General features: G+C 36.0%; 3 protein-coding genes across 6 annotated transcripts; 1 reads left to right on the plus strand and 2 right to left on the minus strand.

Moving 5' to 3' along the window:
- Positions 1 to 45: 45 nt before the first annotated feature.
- LOC9324394 (replication protein A 70 kDa DNA-binding subunit B) lies at positions 46 to 2,548 on the minus strand. The gene is made up of 10 exons (XM_021035251.1): positions 2,402 to 2,548; positions 2,057 to 2,321; positions 1,873 to 1,969; positions 1,651 to 1,775; positions 1,477 to 1,561; positions 1,262 to 1,391; positions 989 to 1,173; positions 783 to 903; positions 489 to 704; positions 46 to 396 (listed from the first exon to the last, which is right to left on the minus strand). The coding sequence occupies exons 1-10, from the start codon at positions 2,546 to 2,548 to the stop codon at positions 67 to 69; spliced, it is 1,701 nt and encodes a 566-aa protein (XP_020890910.1). The 3' UTR covers positions 46 to 66.
- Positions 2,549 to 9,885: 7,337 nt separating this feature from the next.
- Positions 9,886 to 13,362, plus strand: LOC9324395 (ER membrane protein complex subunit 10). 3 transcript variants are annotated; one of them, XM_021035282.1, is made up of 9 exons: positions 9,886 to 10,345; positions 10,533 to 10,595; positions 10,689 to 10,784; positions 11,202 to 11,249; positions 11,425 to 11,496; positions 12,307 to 12,365; positions 12,558 to 12,648; positions 12,726 to 12,886; positions 13,145 to 13,362. In XM_021035282.1, exons 1-8 carry the CDS (start codon positions 10,025 to 10,027, stop codon positions 12,852 to 12,854), a joined length of 879 nt encoding a protein of 292 aa, XP_020890941.1. In that variant the 5' UTR covers positions 9,886 to 10,024; the 3' UTR covers positions 12,855 to 12,886; positions 13,145 to 13,362. The 3 variants fall into 3 exon arrangements, with proteins under 3 accessions (XP_020890941.1, XP_020890939.1, XP_020890940.1); XM_021035280.1 differs by having other exon boundaries at positions 13,160 to 13,362; XM_021035281.1 differs by having other exon boundaries at positions 13,166 to 13,362.
- Positions 13,363 to 13,368: 6 nt separating this feature from the next.
- On the minus strand, positions 13,369 to 14,600 carry LOC110230934 (probable inactive receptor-like protein kinase At1g65250). Of its 2 annotated transcripts, XM_021035270.1 has the most exons (2): positions 14,325 to 14,413; positions 13,369 to 14,202 (listed from the first exon to the last, which is right to left on the minus strand). In XM_021035270.1, the coding sequence occupies exons 1-2, from the start codon at positions 14,352 to 14,354 to the stop codon at positions 13,453 to 13,455; spliced, it is 780 nt and encodes a 259-aa protein (XP_020890929.1). In that variant the 5' UTR covers positions 14,355 to 14,413; the 3' UTR covers positions 13,369 to 13,452. The 2 variants fall into 2 exon arrangements, with proteins under 2 accessions (XP_020890929.1, XP_020890928.1); XM_021035269.1 differs by having other exon boundaries at positions 13,369 to 14,600.
- Positions 14,601 to 21,825: the final 7,225 nt, after the last annotated feature.

Here is a 21,825-nt window from a genome sequence, read left to right on the forward strand (position 1 = left end):
CTAACATAAAATAAAACCTAAATTCATCAGATGAACTTTATTCTAAATTGTTGAGTCTTGGCTCCCTCACTTTGCTCCATTCTGACCTTCGATCTTCTCAACCTTAATCTTCTTCAAAAGAACCTTTTTCTGTTCTTCTTCACTTGCTTTGGTGATGACTTGTTCACCTGCCTCATCAAGTTTGTTTATGAACTTAGGAAGATCATGTTCCTTCGGATTTTCTACATCAATGACACCATCAACTTTAACATCGGATTGTTTTTCCATGCATTGTTTCTTGCTTGTGGAGTTTTGATCAGATCCATCCGAGAAATCTTCTTTTCTCTTTGAAGATGGGGTAGAAAAAACATCATTGGAAGTGCCCTCCTTATCAGAATTATTAGTCAGCATCAAAACCTAAAACATATTTCGTTTTTAATTAGGCGAGTAACTCACAATAAACATTACCACATAATATAAAACACACTCAAATTAGGAAAATGTATTACCTGGTCACTGGAACTCATGGATGAAAGATCCAAAGAATAATTACATTCATCTTTAGGGTCAGCTTGATTGAGGTTCTGACTTGTTAAAACCTCAGTCACTTTGTATTCATCATTTCCTCTTGAGATGTTTTCTTGCTCAACACTTACCACAAATTGATAAGTCTTTCCAATGATGTTTTTAACTACATCAGGAGGTGGAAGAGGATCATCAAGTTCCTGTATAAAGTATAGGTATAAGATTATAATCTAGCAAGAAAAGAATGGAGCTAAATTCATATGATTACATATTACCGCTTCATCAGTGCCCTCCAAGAGTTCATAAGCAGGAGTTCCGATTATTTTCTCAACAAAACTATCAAACAACATAAGCTTGGTCTCCCCCGTGTTGTCCATAACGTCTAGGTGGAGCCAGTACCTAAGACAGATATAAAAATTGTGAGAACATATCTTATTAATCACGAAGACAAATCTGTAATTTAAGGTAGGTTTAAAGCAATGACCTTGCTTCAACTGCAGAAACTTCTGCATTACATTTCTCACATCTGTTCAATATCTTCTTGGCACCATCGCTAAGAAGTTTCTTAGTTTGGAAGACTTTTTTGTTACATTTGATGTGTGCATAGTAATACCAGGAGTAGTCCAAGTCAATTTGCAAAATGGTGCAGAAGATCTTAACCTTCTCAATCTAGAAAAATAATGTAGGGTGAGTGAAGATTTAATATAATTCCCAAATACAGTTAGAATATTGCCTATATTAAAGCTGTAGCAAATACCTCATAAGAGGCCTTAAGCTCGGCAATAGTCTTGAGAGGTAACCCTAGGGACCTCTGTTCACGCACCTTTAGAGGCTCGAATCTAGGCTTAGGTCCCATGATAGTCAAGGCAAGTCCATCAGATGGAAGCCTGAACCACAACAAATTAAAGATTAAAAGCAAAATTTTAATCTATTACAAAAACAAAAGTATGTAAAAGTTTGTAGATTACTCACATTCTCCTAAAGTCATCAACAACCGGCAAAATTGGGTTGACTAAAACATCCGAAGCATCAAAAGCATTAGAAATACTCCTAATCTCTGCAAGTCATAATGGCAAACAACGATAAATATATGATGGTGTGGTTTTATATAGGGTCATGTTATTCACCAATAATAACATTACATACCTTTGTATTCTCCTAACTTGGCCCACCTTATCAAACAAATAACGACAGAACCAAGAGACTCTTGCGCAACTTTGCTAATTTGGTCAGCAAACTTTCCCCATAGTGAACATGGTAGACGGTTATCACTAACCAAAGAAAAATTATAGAATTAAAAAACCAAGATAATAAATCAGAAGAAAAGGTTTAATAAAATTATGTAAAAAAAAAAACAAAAATGCTTACTCAGTGTCTCTTAGCTGAAAATCAATCTTCTTGGTAGGTTTACCATGGACATCAATTATTTGAGCTTCTCCAACGTTAACCAATTGACCCAGAACATCTAAAACAGAATCATAGATGTAAATATATATCCCAATGATTAACGTAATATTTAAATACAAAATAAATAATTATAAAAAATACTCACCTACCAACTTATTTTGATCCAAGTTACCAGACAGAATAGTTGTAAAATCAACTAAGTCAAGCCAAACCTCATTAGAAATGGATGGTGAGGGAGAAAAGACAGTAGCGTAGTGGAAATTGATTCTGTAGGAATGAGTTGTTGATCGATATGTTCCTGTTGCCTTATTAACCGAGAATTCCTCAATTATCTTCCAATCTCCATTCTTCACATAACGCTGGAATTTGCTGATGTGTTCCTTTTTGATGCCTGCTTGAATTTTGTTACCCTGTAAAAGAAATAAGATGAGTTATAACGTAACTCATATATATTACAATGATAAATGAAAAATGTTTGAATAGCACTTACATCCTTATCAGCTAGAATCATTTCTAACGACATGCCAGAACCTTTTGTGAAATGAATCCAGGAATGAAGTATTCTAACTTGAATTCTCCAAGCCGTTTTTAAAGGCTTCAAGTTGTTGACTGGTGTGTATCGAGTAAGCTGAGCCATTGTTGTGTTTTTTTTGTTTTTTGCAGGTTAAAAGAAAAGAGAAAGAGCCGATTTTGGTGAGTATAATGGTAAAACGAAGAGGGTTATTTATAGTTGTAGATAGTCGATTAAAATCTTTGAAGATTTGGGAAGATATTAGTTAGATAATACTTAGTAAAAGGTATATTCTAAGGTAGCAAAGAGGAATATAGAATTATAACATATATAACAAACAGATTTGACAATAATTTCAAAAATTTTTAGGAAACTGAAATATATTTTTAGGATTCCAGTTATATGGTTTAGCTTCATCAAAGATTACGAATCTTACTTAGAAACAAAGATTTAGGTAACTTAAATTATTTTTTGTTTATATAGGATTCGAGTTATATTGTTTAGCTTCATCAAAGATTACGAATCTTACTAACATTTTCAATCTCATCTTGTAAAATGATATATAATTTTCGAATAGCATTTTTTTATATAAATTTTTTTATAATAATTTTTTTTTATAATAAATTGGCTTGATATAAAATGTTTTCAATGATATATCATTTTATGTTTACAATTTCAATAACATTTTTATAATTCACTTTATAACATGTTTGAATGATGGATTAGTATATAACATTTTGAGTAACATTTTCAATGTGTTAAATTTTTAAATTGTCGAATTGTGTTAAATTATGACTCTCGAATTGATTATTGAACATCATTGTGTTAAATTGTCGAATTGATTAGAATAAGACATTCTTGAATTATATTGAATTAGATTAAACTATATTAATTATTGAAATTATATAAAAAAATCTTTTGATATCTTTAAACCCGTTAATTATTTAAACCCGCCCGTTGACCCGTTAAATATATATTAGTGAAATGGAAAAAAATGTTTATAATTAGATATCTCTAATGGCATATATTGTAATTTTTTACAAAATCTAAGTTATGAGCCTTAGGATGAACTTCCCAAATATTAGTATAGGATCTTACTCCTTGATACTCGGAGCCGGTTTACATATATTCCTCTAGATAAATATGTATATTGGGATTAGATTTTTTTGTTAAGAAAGTATTGTTATCGGGTTGTTTTGGGTGAGATCTTGTAGTTGTGTGCTCACCCCTATATATATATATATATATATATATATATATATATATATTGTCGAGAAGTAAACACACAAAAAAAATTTAGACCTTTGTAACTTGTCGGACGAAAGAAAAGTTCTCAGAAACTAAGACGGAAGAAAACATGAATTTTTTTCAAAGACTAAGATCTATGTAAGGAAACATAAACACACTACAAACAAGAAATTTTAAAGCCGAAATCGAAAGTAATCGAAAAAAAAAACTAAGGAAGCACACAAACTTAAAATTCGAAGAAAAACACTTGACACAAGTACCAAAGAAGAAGAAAAATATAAGTTAATTTTGGTGACACGTCAGCAGGGGCGATTTTTTTGGCGATTAGGTTTTTTTCGTTTGCCTCACGCAAGGAGTGCTCAGGCGGCCAGCCGCCGGGTTCCCTAAGATGGTGGAGGGTGTCGGAGAGGTCTCCATGCCGGTTTCAAGTCAGTCACAGGAGGTTTCAAGTCAGCCTAAAGAGGTATCCAGTCCTAAGTCGTATGCAAATGCCGTTGGTAGCAGGCCAAGCCTTGCTAAGTTTGATGTAAAAGTTTCAATGGTGGATGGTAAGGCCATGGTGGCTGTACCGGATGAAGTTATGAATGATACAGTCCCCCTGTGGGAAGATTTTCTAATCGGCCGGTTCCCGTCTACTGCCCCTCATGTAGCCAAGATCCATGTCATAGTGAATAAGATCTGGAACTTGGGCGACAAGAGTATTCGGATTGATGTATTTGAGGTCAATTCCACCACTGTCAAGTTCCGGATACGTAACGTCTCTGCAAGGATGCGTGCGCTAAGGAGAGGCATGTGGAATGTTTGTGAGCAGCCAATGATGATGTCAAAATGGACTCCCATAGTGGAGGATGCTCAGCCAGAGATTAAAACCATGCCGCTGTGGGTAAAAATTAAAAATGTTCCGCACTCTATGTTTACGTGGCCGGGTCTCAGTTTCTTAGCAAGCCCTGTGGGTGAACCGAAGAGGCTGCATCCGGACACGGAGCTCGTTTCAAGCTTTGAGGAAGCAAAGGTCTTCTTGGAAGCTGATTTATCAAAAGAGCTTCCAAAGACTTATTTTTTTCAAATACGAGGAGAAGAAGTACGTATTGAATTTGAATACCCATGGCTACCACAAAAATGTGGTATTTGCAAAAAGTGGGGACACTCGGATGATGGTGGTTTGGCAAATATTGGCCGAGCTGGCTCTCCGAGAGTATCTCGCTCCCCAGTGGCTAGACCAGATTCGCAAATAATTGTTGCACCAGTCTCAAACAGTATTACAGAAAAGAAACTTCAAATGATGTTCTTGAATTGAGGCTAAGCCCAAAGAGTGTGAATCTACAAACAGGTAGAGAAGAGAATGTCACTGCGAAGGTTTTGTCGGTTGTGGAAACAGAACTCCCTGTTTCTCCGGTCGTGAAGCAATCCGTAACAGGACAGGATGGTGAATGGAAGAATGTCCCCAATTCAGGGGGGCAACACTCTAAAGGGTCAGATAAAAGCTTGGTTTATGGTCAGGTTCGTCTAATATCTCCTTCACGGTTTGATGTTTTGCAGGATACTCAAGAAGAGGGTGAAATCATTCCGGAAACAGAAACAGTTGAAAAGGCTGAATCCACTCCGGCTATTGAAAAAAAAGACACAGCATTGGAAACACATCCAAAGTCTTAATTGAATAAGGATTCGGTTGCTTTGAGGGTGCAGCTTCCACGTGATTCAAAAAATTCACACAAGTTTTTATCAGAAAATTCCCAGCGAGCAAAGGGCAATGTCCAGAGCACTTTCAGAAAGAAGAATTCCAAATCTAAACATTAATGTCGGGTTTCTTTTGGAATATTCGAGGTCTGAATAAGTCCAAGAAACAACGTGTTATTAGAAAATGGATTCGGGAAAATTCTTTTCAGTTTGGATGTTTACTTGAAACGAAAGTCAAAGAAAACAGAGTTACTGGTGTGAAGGAGAGAACTGTTGGTGACTGGAGTCTAGAGGCTAATTATGATTTCAGTAGATTGGGAAGGATTTGGGTGACTTTGGAGCAAACAAACTAAGTTGCAGGTGCTCTTTTATTTATGCTCTTAATACTCCAGAGGAAAGAAAGGAATTGTGGCGTGATATCCAACAGCAACATGACCTTGCTGTAATTCGTGGGAAGCCTTGGTCTATTTTTGGTGATTTTAATGAGACACTAGACATTGAGGAACATTCTAATTCTGCTACTAATCCAATGGTCTCTTCGGGGATGAGGGACTTTCAGGACGTAGTAAGATATTGTTCTCTTTCAAACTTGAGAACTCACGGTCCCCTTTTTACTTGGTGCAACCGACAAGAGCATGGTCTAATATGTAAGAAGCTGGACAGAGTTTTACATAATGCTGAATGGCTTAGAGAGTATCCGAACTCTTATTGTGTCATGGAATCCGGGGGCTGCTCGGACCATCTCCGTGGTAAGATCTTCTTGGATTCAGAAATTCAGATTCCAAAAGGGCCTTTCAAGTTTTCAAATGTTATTGCTTCTCAGCCGGAGTTTCTTATTCAATTGGAGGAATATTGGAGAGGGTATCCGACTCTGTTTCACTCTACATCAGCGTTGTTTCGACTCTCAAAACAGCTAAAGCAACTCAAACCATCACTGCGAGTTCTTAGTCGTAACACATTGTCAGATATATCAAATAAATCTGCAGAAGCTCTTCAGGAATTAGAGGCAGCCCCGGCTCAGATGGGTAGGGCAGAGGTGCGACGGCCTCGGGCTTTTTTTTTTTATAAAAAAATTTACATATAAAAAAGGCCCAAATATTTTTTAAAAATATTATTAATATGAGAATTATATTTTAAGAGGTCTAATTATTTATAAGAAAATGTATAAAAAGGCCCAAAATTTTTAATAACAATTTTTACTATAAAAACTCCGCAAAAATTTTAAAAATTAAATAAATTTTCTCTTTGTATATAATAATAGGCCAAAAAAAATTTTTTTGCCCTAAGGCTCTCAAATATATTGAGCCGGGGCTGATTAGAGGCAAGACAGTTGAGTACTCTCTCTAATCCGACAAAGGTAGAAATGGCCATGGAGTCCTTAGCTGTTGAAAGATGGGAGAGGTTATCGGGTTTAGAGGAGGGTTTTCTGAAACAAAAATCAAAGTTGCACTGGTTAGATGTGGGGGACAAGAACAATAAGGCATTTTATAATGCTACAAAGGAAAGAAATGCTCAAAACTCTATTCATGAGATTTTAGACCCTAATGGCATTTGTCTTAAGAGTATGGAGGAAATAAAAGCGGAAGGGGTTCGGTTTTTCTCGGAACTATTGACACATAAACCGTCGTACTATGTAGGTATTGAGGTTGATGATCTTCGGGAGCTGCTTCCCTATCGCTGTCCTCCGGCAAAGCGGGATCATCTTCTTGCGGATGTTACGGAGGATGAGGTGAGAAAGGTTTTGTTTTCTATGCCTACAAATAAATCGCCGGGACCGGATGGTTACACAGTGGAGTTCTATAAGGCAGCTTGGTCAATTATTAGAAGTGATTTCACAGTTGCAATACAATCTTTCTTCAAGTTTGGTTTCTTGCCAAAAGGACTAAACGCGACAATTCTAGCTCTTATCCCAAAGACGATAGATGCACGGGTGATGAAAGATTATAGACCCATTTCTTGCTGCAATGTGGTGTATAAGACTATCTCAAAAATATTGGCTAATCGGTTAAAGACCATTCTCCCCGATTTCATTGCTCCGAATCAGTCAGCGTTTATTGAGGATAGACTTCTAATGGAAAACTTACTACTTGCTACTGAATTGGTGAGAGATTATCACAAAGAAGGTGTGTCTTCTCGTTGTGCGATGAAGATAGACATTTCGAAAGCTTTTGATTCCGTACAATGGGATTTTTTGTTGAATGTGCTCGCAGCAATGGACCTACCAGAACAATTCATTCACTGGATTTCTCTATGTATTTCAACGGCCTCTTTCTCTGTTCAAATAAATGGAGAGCTTGCTGGTTTTTTCAAGAGTGAAAAGGGGTTGAGACAGGGATGCTCTCTCTCTCCATATCTATTTGTGATCTGTATGAATGTTTTATCATCTCTCCTTGATAAGGCTGTGGTGGAAAAAAAAATTGGTTTTCACCCGAGATGCAAAAATATGAAGCTTACACACTTATGTTTTGCAGATGACATAATGGTTTTTACGGATGGTAGAGCAGCCTCTATGGAAGGAATTCTCGATGTTTTCAAGGATTTTCACAAGATCTCAGGATTAAGTATAAGTCTTGAGAAGTCAACTCTGTTCTTAGCCGGTATATCTGCTCATAACAAAGTTGAGATTCTAGCCAGATTTCCTTTCGACTCTGGTGCATTACCAGTCCGCTATTCGGGATTATCTCTGCTAACAAAGCGGATGACTCTATCTGATTGTCTTCCATTGCTTGAAAAAATAAGAGGCCGGATTAGTTCATGGAAAAACCGGTTTCTATCCTTTGCGGGAAGATTACAACTACTACGTTCCGTGATCGCAAGTCTTACCAACTTCTGGATTGCTGCATTTCGATTACCTTCAGCCTGTGTAAGGGAAATAGAAAAGATATGTGCTGCATTTTTGTGGTCGGGTCCGTCTCTCAACACAAAGAAGAACAAGGTAGCGTGGAGGGATGTTTGTAAGCCAAGAGATGAAGGTGGTTTGGGGCTCAAATCTGTGGTTGAAATGAATAAGGTAAGCTGTTTTAAGCTCATTTTGCGGATAGTCTCAAATCCAAATTCTCTCTGGGTAAATTGGATAAAAAGAGAACTCATTCGATCCGGTTCATTCTGGTCTGTCAAAGAAACCACCTCTTTGGGCTCTTGGATGTGGAAGAAGTTGCTCAAATACAGATCGCAGGCCAAGGTTTTTCACTCAATGGAAGTTAAAAGTGGGTTACAAACATCCTTTTGGTATGATCACTGGTGCTCTCTTGGTCGATTATATGATATTCTTGGAGTGCGGGGTTTCATTGATTTTGGAGTTTCCTCTAAAGTTACGGTTGCTACAGTCCTAGCAAATCACAGAGCTAGGCATCACCGTCTAGATATTTTAAATCAAGTTGAGGCGGAGCTAGAGAGACTTCGAAGCAAGGGACAATGCCTTGATCCGGATGTATCCTTGTGGAGAAGACCAAATAACAAGCTCAGATCACGGTTCATCACTTCTGAAACTTGGAAACAACTCCGAACTGTAGGGCCAAAAATAAGCTGGGCTAAGAGTGTTTGGTTCCCGGACTCTATTCCGAAACACTCTTTCCTGCTATGGCTTGCGGCAAAAAACAGACTAGCCACGGGTGAGTGTATGGTCTCTTGGAACAGGGGAGTGAATCCGTCATATGTTTTTTGTCAAGCTCCGATGGAGACACGAGAGCACATTTTCTTTTCTTGTGTCTTCTCTTCGCGAATCTGGGAGGAGCTGGCACGTCGACTTCTTCAACAACGCTACACTACCAGTTTCATAGAGGTACTGAATCTTCTATCCAACTCCACAATCACAGGCACGGTTGGCTTCATTCTTCGCCTTCTTTTCCAAGCTACTACCCACTCTATTTGGATAGAGCGGAACAAACGAAGGCATGACGAATTACCAAGTACTGCAGATCAGTTAATCAAGATGATTGATCGATTGATACACAATAAAATCTCATCTATCCGGCGACAGGATCCCCGTAAACACGAAGATGGCCTTCGTGTATGGTTTGAGTCCAGAAGCTAACATTCTTTTCTTTTATTTCAGATTCAGTTCAAAAACAAGTTTGAATTAAGGTTGCATTCATTGTAAAAACGTTTTTTTGGTTGAATAAGTTTTACATTCATTCAAAAAAAAAAAAAAAAAGTACCAAAGAAGACATTTTCTTTAGAAGAAATTGTGAATCCGATTTATCATTGCTGCCCATGGCCACCCTATCGATAATATCTATTTTTTTCTATCATAGGAGATGATTTCTCGAAACCAATTAACTAAGACTTCATAACCCGACAAATAAAAATCAAAAAACAGAATCTCATAAAACACTTCCGAATACTACGGAGACGATGGTCATCATGGAAAGCCTAGAACAAAATTGTATAACAAATAAATCTATCGAACAAAATACTAAAACAATAAAACAAAATTTAGAATAACAACAATATATTTCATTTTTTTTTTTCTTCCTACCAAAAAAATATATCTCATTTTTTTTCTTTTACAATATTTGGGATAAAGCTTTTTTTTTCTTCTTCTTCCATTTATTAATTCAGTTTCGTTAAAGACTCAAAAACTTCCAAAACTCGATCGATATATCGGACTCAGCGACCCTCGCACAACTACTCTGCTAAATCTACACACAACACAAAAAACCTCGATCGCCGGCAACAATGGCGAAGCTCACACTTCTCTTCTTCCTTTCCTTTCTCATCTTCTCCTCATGCATCGCTTTCCAATCAGACGAACTCCTCGTTGACGACGATGAATTTGGTCTAGAAGGAGCAAAGCCCCGCTCCACCGATCTTCACACATCATCTTCTTCTTCTCCACAGCAGCAGCAACAGACTCCAACTATCCGGAGAAGATACTCAGATCCTACCGATTTGGATTCCAAAGTCCAATTTACTCTCGAACATGCTTTCGGAGATTCCGATTTCTCCCCCGCCGGTACTTTCTCCGCTCGTCTCAAAACCTGGAGTCATGGCGGAAAGGTATCGAGATTCGGTTTATTGATGTTAGGTTTTTGGATCGAATCTGTTCATGTTACTTCGATCTTATCAAGTTTAATCTGCAAATTCTGGAATTGGCTTTGCTCTGAAGTGAATTGATCTAATTAAGATTGTTAAATTATCTGATATTTAATTGTAATTAACTAGATTTGATCTTGTGTGGATGCAGACATTAACGAAGCTGCGATTCTCTAGGAATGATTTTTCTGCTGAAGAGAAAGAAGCATTCAAGGTATTATTCTAATGTTATTGTTGTATCAGTTGTTTCTCTAATTTCCTTGGAATTGAGAGATGTAATGCTTTTTTTGTTGGAATGTATTTGTAGAATCTGTTGAAAGGAGATGACTTTTATCGGATTAGGCTTCCATCTAATGTGGTCAGTCCACCAGGGAGAGAGTTTGTGATTGCATCAGTGAGAGCTGTAAGTCAATGTCAACCTTTTAGGTTGATTTCTTTGTGATTTTTCTTTGATTGTTTGCTAGTGCTTTCGCATGTATGGAGCTGTAAATTACAGGCTTTGTTTTAGTCTATATAAAAGACTCTTTGTAACCATGGTGGCTGGCTGAAAGATTAGTTCATTTAGTTTCACTCATTGAACTCCTAGTAGGCTACAGCTTTCTAGTAATAATCTAATTTATTTCTACTCTTTCAAGATATGAGAGCTTGTTTGTATAATTGGATCGGTATGAAATGGTTGGTCGTTCTGTAAAACACTTACAAATTTGTTTCTAGGCTAGACTGACAAATACAACACTCGTTTAGGCACCCTTCTTGCCTTTTCCCACTTTTCCGTCAGCCTATGTGTCTGTTATAAAACAATATACTTGTTTGATTGCAGAGATGTCTACCACGGGATGGCTTGGATGAGCATTTCATTATACACATGGTAATGCCCTTTTTTTGGTATATACGTTTGTTGAGCTCAAATTTTAGTTTGCGCCTTGGCATTTTAACTACTACGTGAGTATATTACAAAGAAAGTTGGGACTATGAATATAGTTCAAAACTGTGTTCGGCTCGGTTCGTTTACTTGCTAACTGCTATACTGTCTCCGCTTGCAGGAAGGTGCCAACATCTTGGCAGTTAGTTATGGTTCTCCTGGGGCGTGTCAATATCCTCGACAGTTGAAACTTGTAAGTGAACTCTATTATCCCAGCTTCTCTTTTTATTTTACACTCTAACTGAGATAAATAGGACATGGACTGATCCTTTCTTGCCTTCGGTCTGGATTCTGGTATACTGATAAAATTATGAATGCAGATGATGTAATTGAGTCATTATCTTTCCATTCACCAATATTTTCTGTGATTTAATATATTTTGAGTCATATTCTAGAGTACAGTATTGCATCCTCTTTCTCTATTTTGCCTAGATATTTTCAGCATAAGTGGAATATCTATAAGCGTTCTGTAATATGTTGATAGATTTGCAGAAATTTTTGTGAGGATATACCATTAGAAGATAAGACATGTGAGAGTATGGTCTTAGGATCATTGTAAACATTACATAATAAACCTTACATAATTGTGTGACTTTGGGGTGTGGTTTGGAGTGAGGAGTGTTGGTTCTACTTTCCATGTTTTGTGAGTTTGTTTGTGTGTCCCTAATTGACTTTCCGCACATTCTAAATCCCTTTCTGTCTGCTTGTGCCCCTATATACGAGGGTAAGCGTCCTTCCATGGAAGTGTAGTCTTTTGGTTTGGATTAATTATAGCTAACTGTTTCCTCTAATAAACAAAGTAGGTGATTTGCTGGTCTCTCTACGTGTCCCTAATAGTGATACATTCCGATAGAATCCAACCTTGGGTTCTATTACATCTCTTGTCTACTTGAACTCCGAAACCTTATAATTATGATGGAAGAAGGTTACATTTTCGTAAGAGCTTCTGACTTTGATTATCTATGCTATCTAATCCATGTTTCTCTTTTTTTGCTTACTGTAGCCAGCAAAATGGTCGTTTAACTCGCACACCATCCTGAAAAGCAGTGAGCAGGCGCCAAGGTAGAACAATTGTTGCGTTTTTTGAATCAAATGGCTTTATTTTGCATGAGCCTGCACATCTATATTCTATATGTGTACTATATAGCATGAAATTTTTTGTCAGTTCATCAAGTTATATCAATAAACAGTTTGCTTCCACCGCTTAGCCCAATAACTAAAATTTTAGCTTATCCTTACCTGACTGTTTCACAGAACTCCAATATTCACTGAGGAGATTCTAGGTGGTGAGAATGTAGAGGGAGAAGTTGAACCGCCACCAGAGAGATCATTTTGGGCAAAATATGTGAGTAATACAATAAAGATCTTTTGATGATTTTTATTTTGTTTTAGGTCTTGATATAAATTTCATATGATACGCAGTGGATGTATTTGATACCGCTGGGACTCGTAGTGATGAACGCTGTAACACAAGCATCAAACATGGCTGAAGAACCCGCAGGTGGACAGGCAGGAGGTGCACAAATGCAACCAGCTGCCAGGAGAAGATGATTCCACTTTGACTTCTCCCAAAGCAATCAAAGGTAGACCACAGCCCAATTACGATGCACAAATTTATTTTTTTACCTAGCAGTCTTTAAATCTTATGATCGCACGAGGATACATTTTATAAATTTGTTTGGCTATCTTCGCAGCTGCATGTGGATATATATTATTTGGTTGTAACTTATAAGTCACGCGGAATTAACTGAATTCGGAATTTATGTGGAAATATCAACGAGGTTTAGGAAGATATACGTCTTTGAAGTGAGTTATAAGATTCAAATCTGATTGTTAATTAGCTTATGTTGTTGTAGCTGCAGCTGCTAAGAGACGATGAATCAACAGATCTTCATGTAGAACCATCTTGTCATCATTTGGTTTTATGTAACCTTTAATTTTAATCCTAGGTCGGTGTTTTTGTACTCAGCAAATGAGAAATAAAAAATCTGCGAACTTGATAGCATCTTTGTTAACTAGAGGCTTCATGACATCTCAAGAATAAAGATATTGAGCATCATTCTTGTTTTGATTACTTTTGACCTCTGCCACCACGTGTTTGTCAATTTGTATTTTTATTGTTTGAATTTGTTAGTAAATTTAATGGAAGTCAAGTAGTTAAAAAGGCCATGAGAGAAATCATGCATCTCAGTGAGAGCATCAAGAAAGCTTCCATTTGACAAAGCTCTTGTTCTGAAATTTGATCCATCTTTTCTAGCATCTTTGGATCTGCGATCTCATCCATGTGTCGGTCTTCCTTTAATTTTGACAGCCAATTTTGAAGACGTCTTCTCATCTTACTCTCAAATTCATAATCAGTACCATAATCTTCACCTTCACCTTGTTCTTTTTCTTCTTCTTTTTCTTCTAGATAAAAATCCAAAAAGCTTTCCGTTCCGGTTAGAATATTTAGTATCATAAACATTCCAATGGCAAAGACATCGGTTTCCTCCGAGACTACGCCATTTCTCATGTATTTATCGTCCAAGTAATTATATGTTCCCACTACTTTGTCAACCTCGACAAATGTTTCTCCTTCTGGAATCGAGACGCAACAAGAGAAATCACTCAGCTTCACGACCCCATCTTCATCCAAAAATATATTCCCAAGAGACATACTCGTATGTACGAAGGGCCTTGGGAACGCAGTGTGGAGGTAAGCTAAAGCAGTAGTGATATCTTCCGCTAACTTCATTCTCCTTTTCCACGTCTGTTCACTTAAATTTAGTTTGTAATGTCTCTTTACACCATGATAAACCATTACTGGATTTTCAGACTCAAGACAACATCCAACCAATTTCAAAAAGTTTTTGTGACCGCTCACAATCGATGAAACTGCTATGTCGCGGCACAAATGTCCCTGTCGATAGTTATATAAGCCATCGTCAGCTTTCTTGATGAGTATTTTGTGGTGGTTCTCGTTCTTACCTGAATACCATTTGCAGTCAAAATCAGATAATTCGTAAACATAATTCGACTCACTGAAATTGTCGGTGGCTTTGCGGATTTCATCAGTAGAGAAGAGTTTTATGGGATTGGATTTGCCATCGCAACATTTGATGAGATCTTCTAATAATATTGCCCCTCTCTTGTGCTCTATATCGGACTTTGGCTTCTTCTTCCTCCCCCAACCCATCTCAAGAGTCAAGACCAAAGGATTGACGACCTCACACTGAGTTGATAACGAAGATTAAGTACTAATTTGTTGCTGAATATTCCATACCGCGTCATGGGCAGAAAGAGTGGGGTGGACGGGCTAATCAACTCTCGTATTATGGGCCGGGCTATTTGAACCTAACCACAAGCGAAGCTCATATCTATATTATTGACTTAGACCATCTCTAGTGTTTCACCAAATTTCTTCCAATAAAATAAAATGAAAAACATTTAAATAATATTATTTTAGTCAATTTTGTATAGAAACGTTTCTCATTTGAGACACCATGAGAAACTCTCTCTTTCTTCCACTGTCACTTTTTTATTAGTTTAGTTTTCTTTGTAACAAATCAAATACTCTATAGTTTATAACATTAACTAAATACTTTATATGTTTGTTATTTTTTAATTTAACTTTTTTAAAAAATTATAAAATAAAATTATCTATATATCAAGCTCCATTATGTATAACTTTAAATTATATAATAATATTATTTTAAATTGGTGTTAGTTAAGCTTAATACAAAATATTAAATTAATTTTTTTTAATTAATACAATAATATTATATTATAAATTTAAATTAAAAAATTATAATTTATATTTTGCAATAATTTTTAGATTAATATATAATTGTGATTTCAGATATATGTATTTAAAATTTAATCATCAACAACTAAAAGCCGACTTAGTTGAGCATATATGGCAAAAGTTTGACGCATCATCAAGTGAAGAGTAAAACTTATATTATCTATTTTGGTTTTGTATGTTTTTATTTGCATTTTAATTTATGTTATCATGGTTTTATATGTAATTTTATGTTTAATTTATATATCTTTAATATGGTTTTATATGTAGTTTAAAGTTCAATTTATGTTTAATTGTGGTTTTAAAAATAATAGTCTCTTTAATATATTATTTATAATTAATAGTACTATTAATTGTTGTTTTAAACATTATTAATATTCATTATATTATTTACTTCTATAAATAAATATAATTATTTAGTTTGAATGACTACATTTAAGATATAATTTGATATGTTTCAAAATATTATTGAAAAATTAAATTTAATATAAAAATATAAATATTATATTGATGAGACATCTATAGAGATATCTTACCAATGTAAATAGAATTTTAGTGTGAGTTTCTCTAAAATTAAACATAAAATATTAATACTATATTGGTGAGACATCCATAGAGATATCTCACCAATGGAAGTAGAATTTTAGTGTGAGTTTGTCTAAAATTAAACATAAAATATTAATATTATATTGGTGAGACACCCTATGAGTGTCTCACCATTGGAGATGCTCTTAACTCATCATAATTCCGAAACCCTAAGTAGACAAGAGAGTATATTAAGTTATTAAGTCTTAACTCTTAAGGGACACAAAGCTCTCTTGATTTTGATTTTGCGTTAAGTTCTTTCGATCTAGCTTCCAGACATTAGTACTGAGAAATTTGGTTATCTCTTACCTCATGATTTTCTCATTAAATTTCAGTTTTTCTGTGCCTTTTCGTTTGATCATAGTTTCACATTCTCTAGCAGTCTAGCTGTTTAAGTGTTGTTGTATGTGATTTTATATGAAAAACATGTGTGTGATTTTTGGTTATATGATTTGAACATTTATATATTCTCAAGTTGTTGCGGTTTATGATTCAAAATGAAAACCCTCGGATAACTTTGTAAAATCAAGGCCGGAGTCTCTGATCTACTCTTTTGCTAGAAACCAAATTTGGTTTCTAGCTAGAAACACTCTAATGAGCTTGAGATTTGGATATCTTAATGATGCCATAGGCCTTTGATCGAGGGAGCATTTCGTTTCATATTTCCAGAATTCCTCAAGAGTATATTTATGTTGTCACAATTTTTTTTTTTGGTAACAATGTAAAGTATTTATACCATTTTCAAATTTGCGATAGCTATTAAAGAGATAACAAAGGAGATTGAAAGAGACTAAATACATGGAGATTGAAAGACCTAAAACTACAACTAAAGACATACGAATACAAGAGAAAACACGGCAAGGAAAAACACAAGCAAAAATCCAGAATGGGCTCGAAGAAGAAACACCAATCCTGAACCGCGAAGTTCGGACATTTGCGAAATTGCCGCAGCTCGAAAGAAGAAACACCATTTGGGCTCGAAGAAGAAACACCAATCATGAATCATCATTGTTGCCACGTGCAAATCTTTCCTAAAGCAAGTCCTCAAAACCTCTAGAAAGACTGCCTACAGCTTCTCCGAAAACTAACGCAAAAACGGGAACGCTAGAGAACCTTTCTGTACCCGGCGGCACGAGAGCATCAACGGATGGCCAGAGAGAAAAGAAGAAAGCACGTTTACTCCACCCTCAAGAGAGTAATCCTACCTCATGTTGTCACAATTTCTCTGCAAAAGTCCTGATTTCTACTTCTTTTCATTATATGTTCTCGTACATAGCTGATTTGATTACTCCTCTTTAAATGTTATACGGTTTTTTATCATTTGGTACAGAACTTACAATCTCTTACCTTATTGATTCACAGAACTTACACTAATGATACATGTGACTTTTTTTCCTGATCTTTTCAAAGTTATTGCCAGAGCTCCACAAGAAGGAAACATGTGAAGCTGTAACTATAATTGAGACACACCTCGCTCCAATGGTTGTTGTTGGTGTTGTTGGGTATGTGAAGACACCTCGAGGTCTGCGTTCTATAAGCACTGTTTGGGCTCAACATCTGAGCGAAGAAGTGAGGAGGAGGTTCTACAAGAACTGGGCCAAGTCAAAGAAGAAGGCTTTCATTAAATACTCAAAGAAACATGAAACTGATCAATGTGCAGGAAGGTGCCAACATCTTGGCAGTTAGTTCGATACTGTGTTTATCTCGGGTAGTTTACTTATCCTTTCTTGCCTTCGGTCTAGATTCTGATGTACTGATAAGTTATGAATGCAGATGATGTAATTGTTGGAACTTATTTTGATTGGTTGCGCCGGACTACTTTTTCGGGTAACTTTCAAAGTTGAAGTTCGTTTGAATGAGAAATGGAGGTCCGAAGTGGCTAGCTTGGATAGCTTGAAATTTGACTAAAGGATCAAATGTCGCACTTCGGAAGTTAAAGGAGAAATCCAAACCAGGCATGTGTGCCGAGCCATGTTGTATCGTGTTGAGCCGGACCGGGTTTGAGATTTTGAGATTTGGGAAATGGGCTTATAACCCAAATGATAATTGTTAATTACCCAATGTGTAAGTTGATTAAGTCAACAATTATCTCCTTTAATGTGAATTATAAATTGTGTAACAACAAAAATTAATTCACAACAATTAAAGGTGATGGAGTCAATGGCATTGATGTTGAGAATTCATTCTCATAACAATAACATTCTCACCTTTATTGCTCCATTATAGTGTTGAGAGCTTGGACTATAAAACCAAGGCTTCATCTCTCCATTTTTATCTCATGGACATATGGATCAAAAAGATCACAATCTCCTTCTTCTTCTCTTCTCTAGTTATCGAGTCTGAGAGTACACACATTACTAGAGTTCGTTAGGCTTCTGATTTTGAGTGTTGCAAATCAGAAGATGGTGCGGTTGTATCCTGGGATTCTGATTGCGTCAAGCCGTCACACTACGGGCAATTAAAGAATTAAGGAAAGAGTGTCTCGCCTCCGCACAAACCGTTCTTTGTTTAACAAATATTGGTTTCGGTTGTTGTAATTTATTTCTGGTTTTATCATTATCTATTGCAATTATTCAGTTTTGCCATGTCGTAGAAATCGTGGTCTTACAGTCTTAATTCTTTAAATTTTCGTTATTATACTAACGAAAAAACTGATTAATTGTGAAGTTTTGATAAGAACAGGTTCTTTCATCGATCGATTCAATCTCGTTTGGATGTGTTATCAGGATCGATTACAAATTGGTGGATTGAGAACCCTGGAAAAAATCCAGAATTTATTTTGAATTTCTGCAATTTATTTTATTTATTTTGCTGATTTTTTGGGTTAACTAATCTGCTTTATGCAATATATATATATAGGTTATATTGCTTGCAGGTGGCGTTTTATGGTTCTGAAATTTGTTGTCTTTAACAAAAATTCGGAGCAGTTCATTGTTATTATTGAGCGAAATTTGATTTGTTTGACCGATTTAGAAAGTTCCGGTTTGGCTCTTAATTACCAAGCATGATTTGTTTTTGTTTTTGGACACGTTCTCTTCCAGTTTTTGGGAAGTATATTGTGTTAATTGTTAGCACTTAGCAGGTCTCGACACTGTTTGTTTATCATTGTTGTTTATTTGTGTTGTCCATTGGTGATAATTGGAACAAAAACGTTAGTGATCTTACTTAGTCATCGTTATGCAAATTTTAATCAATGATTGCAATTTATTCTAGTAGTTTAAATTGTATTATTGTGGTTTTTGCATTAATAATTAAATTGTTAATTTCTGAATTTTCTAAATTTGAGAATTTTTAATTTAATTATAATTTGTAATTTATTCATATTTGTTTAAATTACTTGATCTTTAATTTCTGGTTTTTTTGTTTAGTATACTAATTTGTTGAACAGATTCGATTTTGAGTATGACTAAGGAAAAAAATCCCAGATTTTATTGACGGTTAGAACGATGGTACACCGCTCATTGATGAAACCATGGAAGCGAATTTTATGATGATGAGTCTTGTGAGTCGATACCCCATGTTGGGAGTGGTCAACCACATATGATTTTGTCGATTATTTAGACTAGATTTTTGATGTTTATCTGAATGTCTAGATCCAATTTATACCGTTTGCGGTGGAGTTGTTATTGCTTATGAGTCTAGTGAGTCGACACACCAAATTTAGTTTGGTAGTGGTCAACCACTTGTGATTGTGCCATGTTCTGATGTTGATCAGATTTTAAGATCAGTTCTTGGCGCTTTTAGTGCAAGATTGATGCTTAATAAAAGGTCAAAAAAAAAAAAAAGATGTTGCCAAGAGTGGCTTGTGGGTCACAAGATTGACGAATGTCGTAGCGATGCTAACGAATGGCGTAGTAAAAATTGACCCATGATAATCCAAAACCAATATGATTGAAACATGCATATGCGTTGTAGTTTCTGAAATCAATATGGTTGGGATGAATCTCTTAAAGAGATGTTGAATACAATGTTGGAGGATCTGGGTTACTCCAGGAAATGTGGGGGAAGCGTTGCTTACCACAAATAATATCCTCAACAAGAAGCTACATAAGTTCTTGGCGAGTTCATAGCTTTAGATAATTCTAAAGAAGCTATGTAGCCTCTGAACTTTTTGGGTAAAAAAAAATCAAGTGCATTGTGATAGTCGACCGGCTAAAGCTTAGGCACTGAGTTTTTCTTTTTGGGTAATGGTTAGTCATTTCTTTTAAGAAGATGATGTAAAACCATTAGAAAACTGATCTCAATTTTGTGTAATCTCGATAGATTATATCAAATTGAATGACAACCTATTGGATTCATTTATTAAAGGTGTGTCATGAGGTCAAGTTGTAAATCATCAAGAGGAATGGGTTTAAAGCCTATGACTTATGAGGAGGTTTGATGGTAACCCCACCTACGTGACTGGAGATCCCAAGATGTAGGTTCAAGGGGAAAACTAAATCAAACTGAATCTGTTAAGCGCACTGTGAGACTCTAGTCTCTTCCCAGTTCCTAGGATGATGAACAGTGCTTCCTGTATGTACAGAGGATAAGCGTTGCTTTTAATGATTTGAGTCCATAGCTTTGGGATAGAAGGGAGTATTGCAGGATACTTCTTAAAACAAAGCTAACATGGCAAATCACCTTATGAGTGTGAAATGGGGCCGTTTCTAGGAGAATATATGAGGCTATATTTTCCAAGTTCACTCATGATTAACCAGGCATGTTCAGGGCCAAAATGAACACAACAAGAGAACCTAGTTCTGTGAGAAAATGAAGCTGTGACATAGCTGTTGTCTAGGTTTACACTAAAGCCCGGGTGGTTCAAGACATCATGTTCACCACCTGGCCGAGTAAATCCGACAGATATTAAAATGAGTGGTTCAATGCTGAAAAATGCTACCATCTCAGATACAGTGGATTTTTTCGTTGTTACTCTCAAAAGTCCTTCTGTCGAGTCTTGTCTAGTTAGGTCAAGTCTTTTGAGTCGTCATATGTTTAGAGTCATTTCTATTCATGTGGGAGATTGTTGGAACTTATTTTGATTAGTTGCGCCGGACTACTTTTTCGGGTAACTTTCAAAGTTGAAGTTCGTTTGAATGAGAAATGGAGGTCCGAAGTGGCTAGTGATACTAGGATTTTTGCTATCAATTACCCTAATATACTTTCATGTCATTGCAGTATAAGAGGTTATCAATCCAATCAGGCGCTCTTACTATCAATCAAGATATGCTCAGAGAATACTAAGTCAAGCCAAGCAGAATAGAGGTTTGTTATTTAGCAATCCTAAGCGAACAAGCATAAAGAGAAATAACTACAGAACAGGAGTGATCATGCATAAGAGAAAGAACTATCAATACTAAGCAGCAATAAACAAGCAAGCAATAGGTACAGAGAATAGGTAAAACAATAGAGATAAAAAGGTCCTGAGGAATGGGGTAATCGATTATGACAGTCTCTTAATCTACCTAGGTGGTTAACAAACTCAATCAAGCTATCCCTAGACAATAGATTCAAATACAAATCAATCCACTCTCGTGACAGAGATTCTCAAGCTAAATCACTTTCATAATCAATTCTCATTGAAGAAATATAACCTAGCAGGCATTATGATTCAATCTAATAAAGTCAATAAGCATTCTAAACATCCAATCTCTTGGGCTAGAGTATGCAAATCTCTGGAATAGTTTGTTCAAACATTTCATCAAACACCTTGTGGGTGTGGAAATGTCTGAGATCAACTTCCAATTGATCAAAGAGGAAATAGCATTAAGATCTACTAAACCAGAAGGGAAATCAAGCAATTCTACACTTAAACACCTAAATATACTAAGGATTCCACACCTAATCTAACCCATCCTCAAGAACCCTAATCCACTACTCAAGAACACTGAAGAACATCATGCATAAAAACCCAGAAAACATTTCAAACCCAGAAATCATTAAAAAGCAATTATGTTATAGATGAGAACGAGATCTACAACTTTGATGAAGAAACAAAATCCAAAAACTCAAAGGATCAAAGGGAAAAACGATTACAAAACTAGGGTTTTTAGAGAGAGCAGCGGAATATCTCCTGGGTAAAAGGAATATCCGCTGGATAATAGTGTGTGCCCCTATTTATAGGAATAATAGGTTGCCCTAATTTGGCTACAAGACAAAATAAGAAGTCGGTGG

Source organism: Arabidopsis lyrata (assembly GCF_000004255.2).
Source record: "Arabidopsis lyrata subsp. lyrata unplaced genomic scaffold ARALYscaffold_2, whole genome shotgun sequence".
NCBI classification, from domain to species: Eukaryota; Viridiplantae; Streptophyta; class Magnoliopsida; order Brassicales; family Brassicaceae; genus Arabidopsis; species Arabidopsis lyrata.